The sequence below is a fragment of the Alexandromys fortis genome, unplaced genomic scaffold, assembly GCF_014885135.2.
Source record: "Alexandromys fortis isolate MF-2015 unplaced genomic scaffold, M_Fortis_MF-2015_v1.1 scaffold_144, whole genome shotgun sequence".
Taxonomy (NCBI): domain Eukaryota; kingdom Metazoa; phylum Chordata; class Mammalia; order Rodentia; family Cricetidae; genus Alexandromys; species Alexandromys fortis.
In genome coordinates this window covers 2,494,935-2,507,812 of record NW_026068021.1, presented here as the reverse complement: position 1 = coordinate 2,507,812, position 12,878 = coordinate 2,494,935, and the positions used below count along the sequence as shown (strand labels likewise).

The 12,878-nt window shown below is 47.8% G+C and overlaps 1 protein-coding gene across 1 annotated transcript in view; it reads left to right on the top strand.

Annotated features, from left to right (window-relative positions):
• Positions 1 to 12,878, top strand: part of LOC126514312 (kinesin-like protein KIF19) — a 60,820-nt gene that overhangs the window by 9,337 nt on the left and 38,605 nt on the right. The window contains exons 3-7 of the mRNA XM_050163136.1: positions 4,570 to 4,680; positions 8,097 to 8,184; positions 9,372 to 9,508; positions 10,821 to 10,946; positions 12,230 to 12,424. Coding sequence (XP_050019093.1) covers positions 4,570 to 4,680; positions 8,097 to 8,184; positions 9,372 to 9,508; positions 10,821 to 10,946; positions 12,230 to 12,424 — 657 coding nt within the window. The remainder of the gene's footprint in view (positions 1 to 4,569; positions 4,681 to 8,096; positions 8,185 to 9,371; positions 9,509 to 10,820; positions 10,947 to 12,229; positions 12,425 to 12,878) is intronic.

Sequence of the window (12,878 nt, the reverse complement as noted above, 5' to 3'; positions counted from 1 at the left end):
CCATTGGTGAGAGAGGAGTGTTGAAGTCTCCTACTATTAGTGTGTACGGTTTGATGGCTGCCTTGAGTTTTAGTAATGTTTCTTTTACATAAGTGGGTGCTTTTATATTAGGGGCGTAGATATTCAGGATTGAGACATCATCCTGATGAATTGTTCCTGTTATGAGTATAAAGTATCCATCTTGATCTCTTCTGATTGATTTTAGTTTGAAGTCAGTTTTGTTAGAAATTAGTATGGCCACACCTGCTTTTTTCTTAGGACCATTTGCTTGAAACACCTTTTTCCAACCCTTTACTCTGAGTAGATGCCTGTCTTTGTGGTTGAGATGTGTTTCTTGCAAACAGCAGAATGTTGGATCCTGTTTTCGTATCCAGTCTCTTAGCCTGTGCCTTTATAGGTGAATTGAGCCCATTAATATTAAGTGATATTAATGACCAGTGGTTGTTTACTTTGGTTATTCTTATTGTTTTTGGTAGTAGAGTTTTGTGTGTCTCCCTTCTTTGAGATGTGCTGGTGAAGGGTCGCTAGATGCCTGAGTTATTTTAGGCAGTGTTGGCAATGTTGGGTTCCTTGGGTTGCAATTTTCCTTCTATTAATTTCTGTAGGGCTGGATTTGTGGCTACGTATTGTTTAAATTTGTTCTTATCCTGGAATGTCTTGTTTTCTCCATTGATAGTGAACAATAGCTTGTCTGGGTATAGTAGTTTGGGTTTGCATCCATGGTCTCTTAGTTTCTGCAGTACCTCTATCCAGGACCTTCTGGCTTTCATTGTTTCCATAGAGAAGTCAGGTGTAATTCTGATCGGTTTACCTTTGTAAGTTACTTGGCCTTCTTCCTTTGCAGCTCTTAGTATTCTTTCTTTAACCTGTATATTTTGTGTTTTGATTATTATATGGCAATGGGATGCTTTTCTTTGATTCAGTCTGTTTGGTGTTCTGTATGCTTCTTGAATATTTAAATGAATATCTTTCTTTATGTTGGGAAAATTTTCTTCCATAATTTTGTTAAAAATATTTTCTGGGCCTTTGAGCTGTGACTCTTCTCCTTCTCCTATTCCTATTATTCTTAGGTTTGGTCTTTTTATTGTGTCCCATATTTCCTGCATGTTTTGTGTTGAGAATTTGTTAGCTTTGCTGTTTTCTTTGATCAGTGCGTTTATTTTCTCTATGGTGTCCTCAGAATCTGAGATTCTTTCTTCTATTTCTTGTATTCTATTGATTATGCATGTTTCTGTAGACTCTGCTCATTGACCTAGATTTTCCATATCCAGCTGGTCCTCAGTTTGTGTTTTCTTCCTTGCCTTCATTTCAGTTTTCAATTCTTGAACTGTTTCGATTACCTGTTTGATTGTTTTTTCTTGTTTTCCCAGGGTATCATGTACGTATTTACTCATTTCTTCAAACTTTTTGTTATACTTCTCATCCATTTCCATAAGGGCATTTTTTACATGTTGTTTAAGGGACTCTATTGCTTTCATAAAGTCAATTTTTTCCACTTCTGTGTTAGGGTGTTCAAATACTTCTGTTGTAATATCATTGGGTTCTGGTATTTTCATGTTTTTCAGATTATTGGGTGAATTCTTGCCTTGGCGCCTGCCCATCTCCCCCTATCGATGCTATCTAATGGGTCTTTTAAAACTGGATCAGGTTTCCCTGCTGGCCAAGGGCTCCACTTACAAATCACCCTCGCTCTGTTTCCTGGCTCCTGCTGTGGGCCAAGAACCCTCTCACCCCTCAGAAGGGTCTTCAGGCACAGGACCAGGCTCCCCGTTTGCCAGTGACCTCACCAACAAAAGGCCTACCTCTTTGATTTAATTGTAGTGGGGCGATCTGCCGCGCCGGTCCCCCAAAGCCTATTCCTGATTGTGTCTTGCACTTGGCTCCACTGTAGTGGGATGATCTGCTCACAGTGTGGGCTTCACTGTTTCATGCTTGGACCATCCCGTGTCTGTGCCGCGTTACTCTTATATAACACTGCTTCTCAACCTTCCTAATGTTGTGGCCCTCTAATACAATCCTTCATGTTTTGGTTCCCAGCCATAAAATTAGTTTTGTTGCTATTTCATAGCTGCAATTTTGCTACTGTTATGAATTAGAATATAAATATCTGGCATTTCTGATGGTCTTAGGCGATCCCTGTGAAAGGATCATTTGACCTACAAAGGGGTCTGGACCCACATGTTGAGAAACACTAATATATAAAAAGGCTACTAACTTATTATTATTACTGTGTTATCGCTGTTGTGTGTGTCTGTGTATGATGTATGTGGGCATGCATGTCACAGCGTAGACATGGACAACTTTGTGGAGTAAATTCTATTCTTTCACCTTTACAAGGTGTATTTTGTCCCTCTTCTGATGCTGTGGTAACACACCGTGGCCAAGCAGAGAGAACACATTAGCAATGGTGCATGACTTTGAAACCTCAAAGCCAGCCCCCAGTGGCATACTTCCTCTAGCAAGGCCACACGTCCTAATCCTTCCCAAACAGCAGCACCCACTGGGGATCTGTGTTCAAATATCAGAGCCTGTGCAGGACATTTCTTTGAGACTACCACCCAACCTTCCCCTGGGGAGGGAATTTAGGCTTCAAACTTGTGTAGCAAACACCTTAATCTGCTGAGCCATCTCACTGGTCCCAGCTACTTTGTTAACTTTGTATCCTGCCACTTTGTGTCAATCCATTCTAAGATTCTTCTCAGGGGTGGTTAAGGTCTCTTTGCATAGAATCATATCATATGCAAATAAGGATAGTGTTCATTATAACAACAAAAGTATTTTTCTGAGGCCGACAAGATAGCTTGGCAGGGAAAGGTGCTGTGTGCAAGCCTGATGATACGAGTTCGATCCCCAGATACTACAAGGTCACAGGAGGAAGCTAACTCCCCAAAGGTTGTCCCCACATGGCATGCACACTCACTAATAGATGGATGGATGGATAGATAGATGGATGGATGGATAGATAGATAGATAGATAGATAGATAGATAGATAGATAGATAGATAAAATGTATTTGTTTATGATCCAAGACCCAGTGCTACAGGTACCTTTTGAGTACCCAAGGGTCTGTGCATATGTTTTCTTATCAGCCTTTATGGCCCTTTTGAGCAGTCTCTGTGATTACTGTAACTTCACAAATGTGAAGACTGGGTGAGGCTTGAGAGGTACTGTGTCCTAGGATCTCACCAGAGTGAGCAGTAGAGCCAGGCTGAGATTAGAAATCAAGTTCTGGAGAGTCCACTTCCATGATGCTTAATCCCACAGTCCCACCCAGAGCCTGTTGTTGAGAGGACCCTGGCTGGGGACCCATCTAAGTCCTCCTGCAGCCCCGGCCTGGCCCACAGTAGGTAGGCTGTGTATCCCCAGGAGAAGAGAAAACAGAGAAAGTCAGCTTATGTCATGGAGCAAGCACTGGCCAGAAGCCAGAAGCCCTGGCAGAGCCTGGCCTCCCAGGACTACAGTTTCCAAAGCTAAGAACACAGGAGGGGCAAGTAGTGGTCACGGGGACAGGGCTCTCAGAACCACCCAGCTCTGCCTCTACCTTCTTGGTTCCTCTCTGGTGCTCAACCCCACGTCTCCACCAGCCAGGTTGCATTTGGCCTCTACCCATTTCCCTGCCCCCCATTGTCCCTGGGGCAGACTCCTTTAATCCCTTTGCCCCAAGGATCTTAACAGGTTTGCTTGATAATAGTGTATATGGGGACTGAGGGGCTCTAGGGACTGACAGGCTCTCAGAGAAACAGAGCTTAAGGGTGGGGGCTTTGGGACAGTGCCTTTATCTCCTCTGTCCTGTGGAGTGGCCAGCCCAGCACTCTACAGTTTCCATAGCCTCTTGCCTTCTCTGATGATATTAGTTCATAAGACAGTCTGTCACTATGGGGCCAGAGTGGTGGTGACCTGTTGTGTTGGGTGGGGTTGTTGGAGCATGACAGGCTGTTTTCCTTGGGCTTGGGGTTGTCTGGGGCTTTTTTTTTTTAATGTTTTTTTGAGACAGGTTTTCTGTGTAGCCCTTTCTGTCCTGAAATGTATTCTGTAGACCAGGCTGGCCTCGAACTCACAGAGATCCACCTGCTTCACAAGTTTGGGATTAAAGGTGTGTGCTACCACCTTCTAGCATCTGAGTCATTTATGTGGCTGTGGAGCCCACAGACTAAGGGGAGTGACAGCAGGAGACACTGTCCCCAGTGAGTGGGGTGAGATAAGATGCCCACTGTGGAAGCATAAGGACTTGAGAGCAGAGACAGGAGGGTTCCAGGGTCACTGGGCAGCCTATCTAGTGGAAATGGCAAGTTCCAGGCTCAGGGAGAGACCCTGCCTCAAAGTCTGAAGTGGAGAAGTAAAGGAGGCGAGCAGTGCTGATGCTCATCTTGGTTTTCTTTTTTCTGAGACAGGGTTTCTCTGTGTAGCCCTGGCTGGCCTGAAACTCACTCTGTAGACCAGGCTGGCCTCGAACTCACAGGCCTGTCTCTGCCTCCCGAGTGCTGGGATTAAAGATTTGCTTCAATCTTTAGGATGCACAGCTAGGGTCTGACTGGCCCTCCCCTGATCCCTCTGTCTTGCTGCATCCAGGCGGTGGTGCTCATGGACCCAGGCGAAGACCCGGAGGACACCCTTCGTGCACACCGGTCCCGGGAGCGCACCTTTATATTTGACACTGTGTTTGACCAGCATGCATCGCAGGTTCATACCACCCCTTGTGCCACTAACCCCGGGAGCTCCCTGGACCTGCGTCCCAGGCTGTCTCATCTGTCTTCTTTGCGGCCTCCCTGAAGAGCAGGGAGGTTGTGGGGAGAAAACCTCTCCCAGGGATCAAGTGTATGAGATCCTCTTGTGGACACGGGGGTCGCCAGATCCTGTGGCCCACACTGGGGGCTTCTCTTTAGTTTGTTCACTGGTTCCTCTTTGCACGTGATATCAGGACACAGGCCTTTCCCACACCGCCATTGGGCAAGGGAAAACTGAGCACATGTGTCTTTCTCATTATAACACATGGCAGCTGGCAAGGCCCTCTCCGAGGAGGGACATCTAAGTCTGAGAGCTGTTGTAAAGATAGGCAGGGGGCTGGCAAGAGAAGTCTGTGATGCCATCTCACAGACAGGGAGCCTCCAGGATGTCACACAGCAAGACCCAGTGCTGGACGTTTGGACCAGGCATTTGTCTTTCCCATACATCATGTCACTACCACCCTCTGTAAGACCAGAAGGTAGTACCACATGCAACCTAACCACGCATGATAGAGGGGAGCCAGGGCTCATCAGGGATAGCAATGAAGGTAGCATTTGAACTTAGGACTCCTGAAAGGGATGTCACAGCACCAGGGTAGCAGCATCTGGGGGTAGCAGCATCTGGGGGTAGCAGCATCTGGACTCAAGGGAGACAGTGTAAGATGGGATGCCATGCATTCCTGTCCTACTGCGAGAGGAAAGGTCTGCCGCCCTGTATTCAGTACCAAATTTCTCACTTCTTTGGGTCGTTTGTTTGGTTTGGTTTGGTTTTGGTTTTTGGGTTTTTTTTTTGAGGCAGAGTTTTTCTGTGTAACAGCCCTAGCTGTCTTGGGACTAGCTCTTGTAGACCAGACTGGCCTTGAACTCACAAAGAACTGCCTGCCTCTGCCTCCCAAGTGCACCACCACCACCCAGCACTTCTTTGTTTTTTTTTATAAGATTCTTTTTTATGTGTATGAGTGTTTGCCTGCATTTATGCAAATGCACCATGTACATGTCTGATGCCCACAGATGCCAGAAGAGGGTGTCATGATTTCTGGAACTGGAGTTACAATTGTGAGCTACAATGTGGGTGCTGAGTACTGAATCCAGGTCCTCTGGACGAGCAGCCAGTGTAGCCAGGCAGTGGTGGTGCTTGCTTTTAATTCCAGTACTTGGGAGGCAGAGGCAGGTGGATCTCTGTGAGTTCGAGGCCAGCCTGGTCTACAGAACTAGTTCCAGGACAGCCAAGGCTACACATTTTTTTTTTTTGGTCTTGAAAAAACAAAAAGAAAAGAGCAGCCAGTGCTTCTTACCTTTGAGCCACCTTCCCAGCCCCTTCTTTTTCTCCCTCCCAGACAAGGTCTCATTTATAGTCCAGGCTGGCACAGATTCACCTTGTAGCCTAGAATTGCCTTAAACTCCCAATCCCTCTACCTCAGTCTCCCACATGCTGGTTACAGATGTGGACTGCTGTGCCCAGAAGCCCTCCTGCTTCTATGATTGGGCATTCAAGGGGCTGTGGTCATCAGATGCTCTTTTGAACTACGTTGCTGATGGCCACTTGCTTGGTCCACACTTGGTACTGGAGTGGCATATCCTGCAGCAGCCAGTAGCTAGGAATAGTTCACACTCCTGGGGACAGGCTGTTTCATTCAGCATGGTAACCTCAGAGCTTCAGTAGGACCAATGGGAGCCCACTGGGCTCCCAAAGCCTGGCGAACAGAGGGCACATGTATTTATGCTGTCTGGTCAAACCTCAAGGCTGGCTCATGTTAGTATGGCCTCTGTGGGTACCATGATAGCGGATATATTCAGTTCCTCAGTTAAGTAGCTAAGTGTCCAGGGCCTTTCTCAGCTAGCCACACTCATGCCAGGCTGCTTCCTATGTCTGCTCTAGGGACATAGCATCTCAGGAAGGGTGATGAACACAGACGAAGGGCCTGCTGGGGACACTGGTCACTTTCTTTCTGGTAGATAGTCTTACTATGTATTCTTGACTGTCTTGGTTCTATGTAGACCCAGCTGGCCTTGAACTTACACAGGTATGCCTGCCTCTGCCTCCTGAGTGCTGCGGTTAAAGACTTATGCCACCAGTTCCAGCTGACTACCTTTGTCGGTACCACTGTCACCCTCAGTTCAGGACTGAGTTCACTGTAAAGCAGGTGGCTCCCTAGCTCCTCCCTGAGTAAAGGTCATGTTCAAGGTCACGATGGCATTCTGCAGAGGGTCAATGACAGTCATCAGCAAAGCTACTTTATGTTGAGTGCTACGCTTAAGGCCCCAATGTCCCTTGCAAGCAATACAAAATGTTCAGAAATATTTCCTCCTCCTAGCTGGATGTGATGACACACACCCATGACCCCAGCCATCAGGAGGTAGGGACAAGGAGAATAAGGAGTTCAAGGTCATCCTCAGCTACATAGCAAGTTGTGGCTAGCCTGGACTACATGGAAGCTTATACACACACACACACACACACACACACACACACACACCTTGTTCTATATGTGAGGCATTCGTCTGAGGTCACAGCACACACAGCAGAGCCCAAATTCAGACCTAGCCTGTGTTGTACCAGAGTGGGCGCTCAGGAGGTGCAGCAGCAGGCGCTGCTGGTGGTCAAACTAGATGAACCTGTGCTTTACTCCTCAGCTCCAGGTGTCTCTCCTTGAACTCCCCTGTGGGCAGGGAGCTCACTACCTGTATATCCCCTCCTGGCCATGGCCAGTTTCATCCCACAAAGAGGGATCCTGATGCTATGGTGGAGTTCTAAGCCCAGTCCTCAGTCTCTCAATCCTCGCAGCAGCCTAGGGAATGACTAGTTCCGATCATATGTCAGGCCTCCTGAGGGGAGGGGATTCTCAAATTCTTGTTTGTCTAATTATAAGATGTACTGTCGTTCTGTAGCCCTGGCTGAGCCAGAACTCACTCTGTAGACCAGGCTGGCTGTAAACTCAGAGATCTGCCTGCCTCTGTCTCCTGAATGCTGGCTCCTGCCTTTTCTGTTTTGTTTTTTGGGTTTTTGTTTTTTGCTTTTTCGAGGCAAGGTTTCTTTGTGTAGCTTTGGAGCCTGTCCTGGAACTTGCTTTGTAGACCAGGCTGGCCTCGAACTCACAGAGATCTTCCTACCTCTGCCTCCTGAGTGCTGGGATTAAAGGTGTGTGCCACTACTACCCTGCTTGTGTTGTTTTGTTTTGTGTTGTTTTCAAGAAAGGGTCTCTCTGTATAACTCTGACTGTCCTAGAACTCACTATGTAGACCAGGCTGGCCTCAGACTTACAAAGGCCTGCCTGCCTCTGCCTCCCAAGTGCTGGTTCCTGTCTTTTCTAAGCAGTAGGTCCCCTGACTCAGGCTGGGCTGTCACCTGACCGTCTGTCCTCCTGTCTGCAGGAAGCTGTTTATCATGCCACCATTCAGCATTTAGTGGAGGGCGTCATCTCTGGATACAATGCGACAGTTTTTGCCTATGGGCCCTCAGGTACTGTTTGGGCGTTGTTTTCAGGACGGTATGGGCATGGTGCCAGCAGAGGTCCTCTGTCTCCTTTCTAGAGATAAGGTGTCAAGTAGATCAGGCTGGCTTTAAGCTCACTATGTAGCCAAGGATGATCTTGAACTCCCAGTCCTCCTGCCTCCATCTCCCAAGTGCAGGGATCATAAGCGTGTGTTGCCATGCTGGAGATGGAATCCAGGGTTTGTGTATTCTAGGTGAGTACTTTACCGACTGAGTCACATCCCCAGCCCATATACAAGTATCTATATATTTGTATATTTTTGGTAGTACCAGAGATTGGACCTAGGGCCTCATGCATCCTGGGCTAGCACTCTAGCACTGAGCCTCATTATAAACACCAGGGACTATGCGCGGGGCTTTGTCATTCACACCTCTGAAAGGTGAGAATGTTCCCTCTTAACAGGAAAGAGTCCAGGGAATAAGAAAACTGTCCCAGGGACTAGAGATATAGCTCAGTGGTTAAGAGCACTGGCTGCTCTTTCAGAGGACCTTGGTTCAATTCCCAGCACCCACATGGCAGCTCATGACTGTCTGTAGCTCCAGTTCCAGGGGATTTGACTCCTTCACACCAATGCATGTTAAATAAATTATTTTAAAAAAGATAGCTGTCCCAGAGCACATAGCCATTGGGGGTGGAGCTTTCAACCCCAGCCTGTGATTTTCTGCTCAGGAGGACCAGGAGTTTCTTCTCTGAGGTTAGAGTAAAGTTCAAGCAGTGTTTGCAAACAGGCGGCTTAGGGGTCACCCCAGTTCCCTGGCTCTTTGAGAAACTAAGGCAAGAAGCTCACAAGTCCCAGACCAGCCTGGGCTATATAACGAGACCTTGTCTCAAATAAATAAGGAAAGGAAAAAGAAAGGGCCAAGGATCTAGCTGGGTAATAAGTGCTTGCCTGGTCCAGGGTCTACAGATGAAGTCAGTTCTCTTCTCCTTGGTGAGACTGGACCCCTGGCTGTGTAGGTGGGGACCTGGCTGCTTCATCCATACACCAGTCAGCGATATGCCAGGTTATGGGGAGGAACAGGCCATGCTGTATTTCTTGGGGGCAAATGGGGAGGGGGCCAGTGATATCCCCCTTATAAGGAACACCCCCTGAAACTATGCAGGGGGTCAGGACTCTTACTGCACAGCACATTTGAGCCCCACCTTTCCTCAGGTGCTGGGAAGACCCACACCATGCTGGGCATGGACGCAGAGCCTGGCATCTACCTTCAGACCCTCACTGACCTCTTCCAGGCCATCGAGAAGACCCAGGACAACATGGAATATAGTGTATCTATGTCTTACCTGGAGGTGAGCTGGTTCTTGTGCCTCAGTTGGATCAACTGCAGAATGGGTACAATACTAACTGCCTGTGCAGAACTCAGGTGTAAACTCCCCTGCAGCTCAGGCTTCCAATTGGTTCTTTTAAAAGTGTTTTAGGGTGTGGGGTGTGTGATACAGACTGTAGTCTGTGTAAAAGTATTTTTTAGGTAAATTTGATAAATAAAAGAGGTTTACAAAACCAGAAGCCACTGCTAAAGTAACTAGATTCTTAGAACAGAGACTGTAGCCAGGTGCCCACACCATAACCCCAGCACTCAGGAGGCAAAGGCAGGCAGATCCCTGGGAATTCAAGGCCAGCCTGGTCTACCTAGTGAATTCCAGGACAGCGGGAGCTACGTAACAGAGAGACCCTGTCTCAAAACAGCAACAAAAAGTTGTATTTATGTATAATTTTTATAGGCCATAGATATAAGTTAATATTGAGTGACCTGTAAAATAAACTTAGTTCTATCAGAAGGTTAATTTTTTTTTTTTTTAAAAAGTGTTTTAGGAGACTGGAGAGATGTTTCAGCAGGTTGGAGCACCGGATGCTTTTTCAGAGGACTTGGGTTCAATACCCAGCATCCACATGTTAGCTCACAATTGTCTGTAACTCCAGTTTTAGGTGATCCAACATCCTCTTCTAGCCTCTGAGGGCATTGAATGCAATCATTGCACAAACATAGATGGCAAAACACCCATGCTAATAAAATAATTTAAAAATTATTTAAGATGAGCCGGGCAGTGGTGGCACACACCTTTAATCCCAGCACTCGGGAGGCAGAGGCAGGTGGATCTCTGTGAGTTCGAGGCCAGCCTGGTCTACAAGAGCTAGTTCCAAAGCTACAGAGAAACCCTGTCTCGAAACCCTCCCCCAAAATTATTTAGGCTGGGCTTAGTAATGCATGCCTTTAATGTCAGCACTGAGGCATGTATATCTCAGAGTTTGAGGCCAGCCTGGTCTACAGAGAGAGTTCCAGGACAGACAACCAGGGCTACACAGAGAAACCCTGTCTCAAAAAACCAAAAGAATTTTTAAAAATTTATGTATATATATGTGTGTTGCCCTGCATGGATGTCCGTGTACCACATGCTTTCCTGGTAGCCGCAGAGGCCAAAAGAAGGTGTTGGAGCCTCTGTAACTGGAGTTATAGATGGTTGAAATCCACTATGTGGGTTCTGGGGCTTGAAACCCAGTCCTCTGCAAGAGCACCCAGTGCTCTTCAGCCCCGAGCCGTTTCTCCAGCCCCTTCTTTATGATTCTTTGCTACTTTGCCCCCAACCTTTCTGTCTGCTCCAGATTTATAATGAAGTCATCCGTGACCTCCTGAATCCGTCTTCTGGGTTTCTGGAGCTGAGAGAAGATTCTAGAGGCAGCATCCAAATTGCAGGCATCACGGAAGTATCCACCTCAAATGCTCAAGAGGTGAGGCTCACAGCCCAGCCCATAAAGTTCTCCTTGTTCAAGTTTGCTGAGCAGTGACCCACAGGCGGGTGCAAGCCAAACTGTCATGGCCTAGATGACAGTGAGCACCTCCGCCCCCAACTCCTACTCTTGCCTCGTCCACACTGTGCTGTCCTCGCCCTGGTCTGATCCGTACACAGCAGAGCCTGAGCAGAGGGTTGCTACTCCAGTTCTATAGCTGCTTGCATTGCGGAGGGGTTCACTCCCATGGCCAACCCTAACAATTCTGCAGCTTCCGCTTCCTGGAATTGTGACTTGGAAAGGGTCAGGGCTCCTCTAGGCTCTGTGGGGAAGGGGTGAGTTAGGCTGGGGATATAGCTCAGCTGGTGGAGTGCTTGCCTAGCATGTATGAGCCCATGGGTTTCATCCCTAGTACTGTATAAACTGAACATGCTGGCACACATTTGCTACCCCAGCACTCAGGAGTTGGAGGCAGGAGGATCAGAAATTCAAGGTCATCCCTGGTTGCATAGTGAGTTTCAGTGAACCCAGACAATGTGTCTCAGTTAGGGTTTCTATTGCTGTGATGAAACACCATGACCAAAAGACAAGTTGGAAAGACAAGGGCTTGTTTGGCCTATGGTTCCATATCACAGTTTATCACTGAAGGAAGTCAGGACTGAAACTCTAACAGGCAGCTGCAGGGCTGTTGGGATTGGCAATAGAAGTGAACCCCTCTGCCATGCAAGCAGCTACAGAACTGGAGCAGCAACCCTCCTGGAGGCAGGAGCTGGTACAGGATGCTGCTTACTGGCTTGCTCCTCATGGCTTGCTCAGCCTGCTTTTTTATAGCACCCAGAACCACCTGCCCAGGGATGGCATCACTCACAATGGACTGCGCCCTCCCCATCAATCACTAATTAAGAAAATGCCTTATAGCTGGATCTTATGTCAGCATTTTCTCAACTGAGGTTCCTTCTTTTCAGATAACTCTAACTTGTGTCAAAAGACTAGCCACCACAGGAAGATTTTGTCTTTTTTTTTTAAAAAAAAAAGGAGGGAAAAAGAGATTATCCATTAGTGATGTCCGTCATGGATAGAGGAAGGGAAGATGGGGTGCCCATCAAGAATCTTTAATTCCTCTAATTTACTTAACTAATTAATCACTTCATGCCACAAACTAGACCTTGCTGCTGTAAGAGTCTGAGCCCCAGAGTTCCCCTTCCCCCTTTTCTTGGGTATTTCTAGAAGGAATGTGTGGCCACTCAGGTCTATGACTTGCCTTCCTCTCCCTCTGCCCTCAGATCATGCAACTACTCACCAAAGGCAACCGGCAGCGTACACAGGAGCCCACAGCTACCAACAAGACTTCATCCCGCTCCCATGCCGTACTTCAGGTCACTGTGCACCAGAAAAGCCGAGGTGGCGACCTGGCAGAGGAGGTGCGCCTTGGGAGGCTCTTCATGGTGGACCTGGCAGGTGCGGAGCGTGCAGCCCAGGTACAGCCCCTCTGAGGTGCACCCACTTTCAGATGTCCTTACTGTCTTTCACCCTGGGGTCTGCCATTCTCATTCTGAACAGGACCTTGCCTGTCCTTGTTTAAATGTTCTCTGGCACCCAGGACAGTGTTGGACCCAGAAGAGGTGGCAGAGTTTTAGGTAATGAATCCTGAAGCATTTAGTGAGGAAGGCAGGAGCCAATGCTTTCAGAGAGTCTTCCTTGTGGCAGACAGCTCATTCTGCACCTACTAAAGGTGGCTCCACGTGTTGGGGCGGGCGTGTCATCAGATAGCAGTGTCCAGGGAGGCCTGGGCTTTCACAGTCTGTAGAGGCTATGGCAGGGGTCTTAGGGCTGAGCCTAGACAGGTACTGAGGAGTTGGGTTGGAGTACAAGGAAAAACGTTTGGAGTTCCATGCTGTGGGCAGGTAGGTAGGTGCACAGGGACCCTGGTGG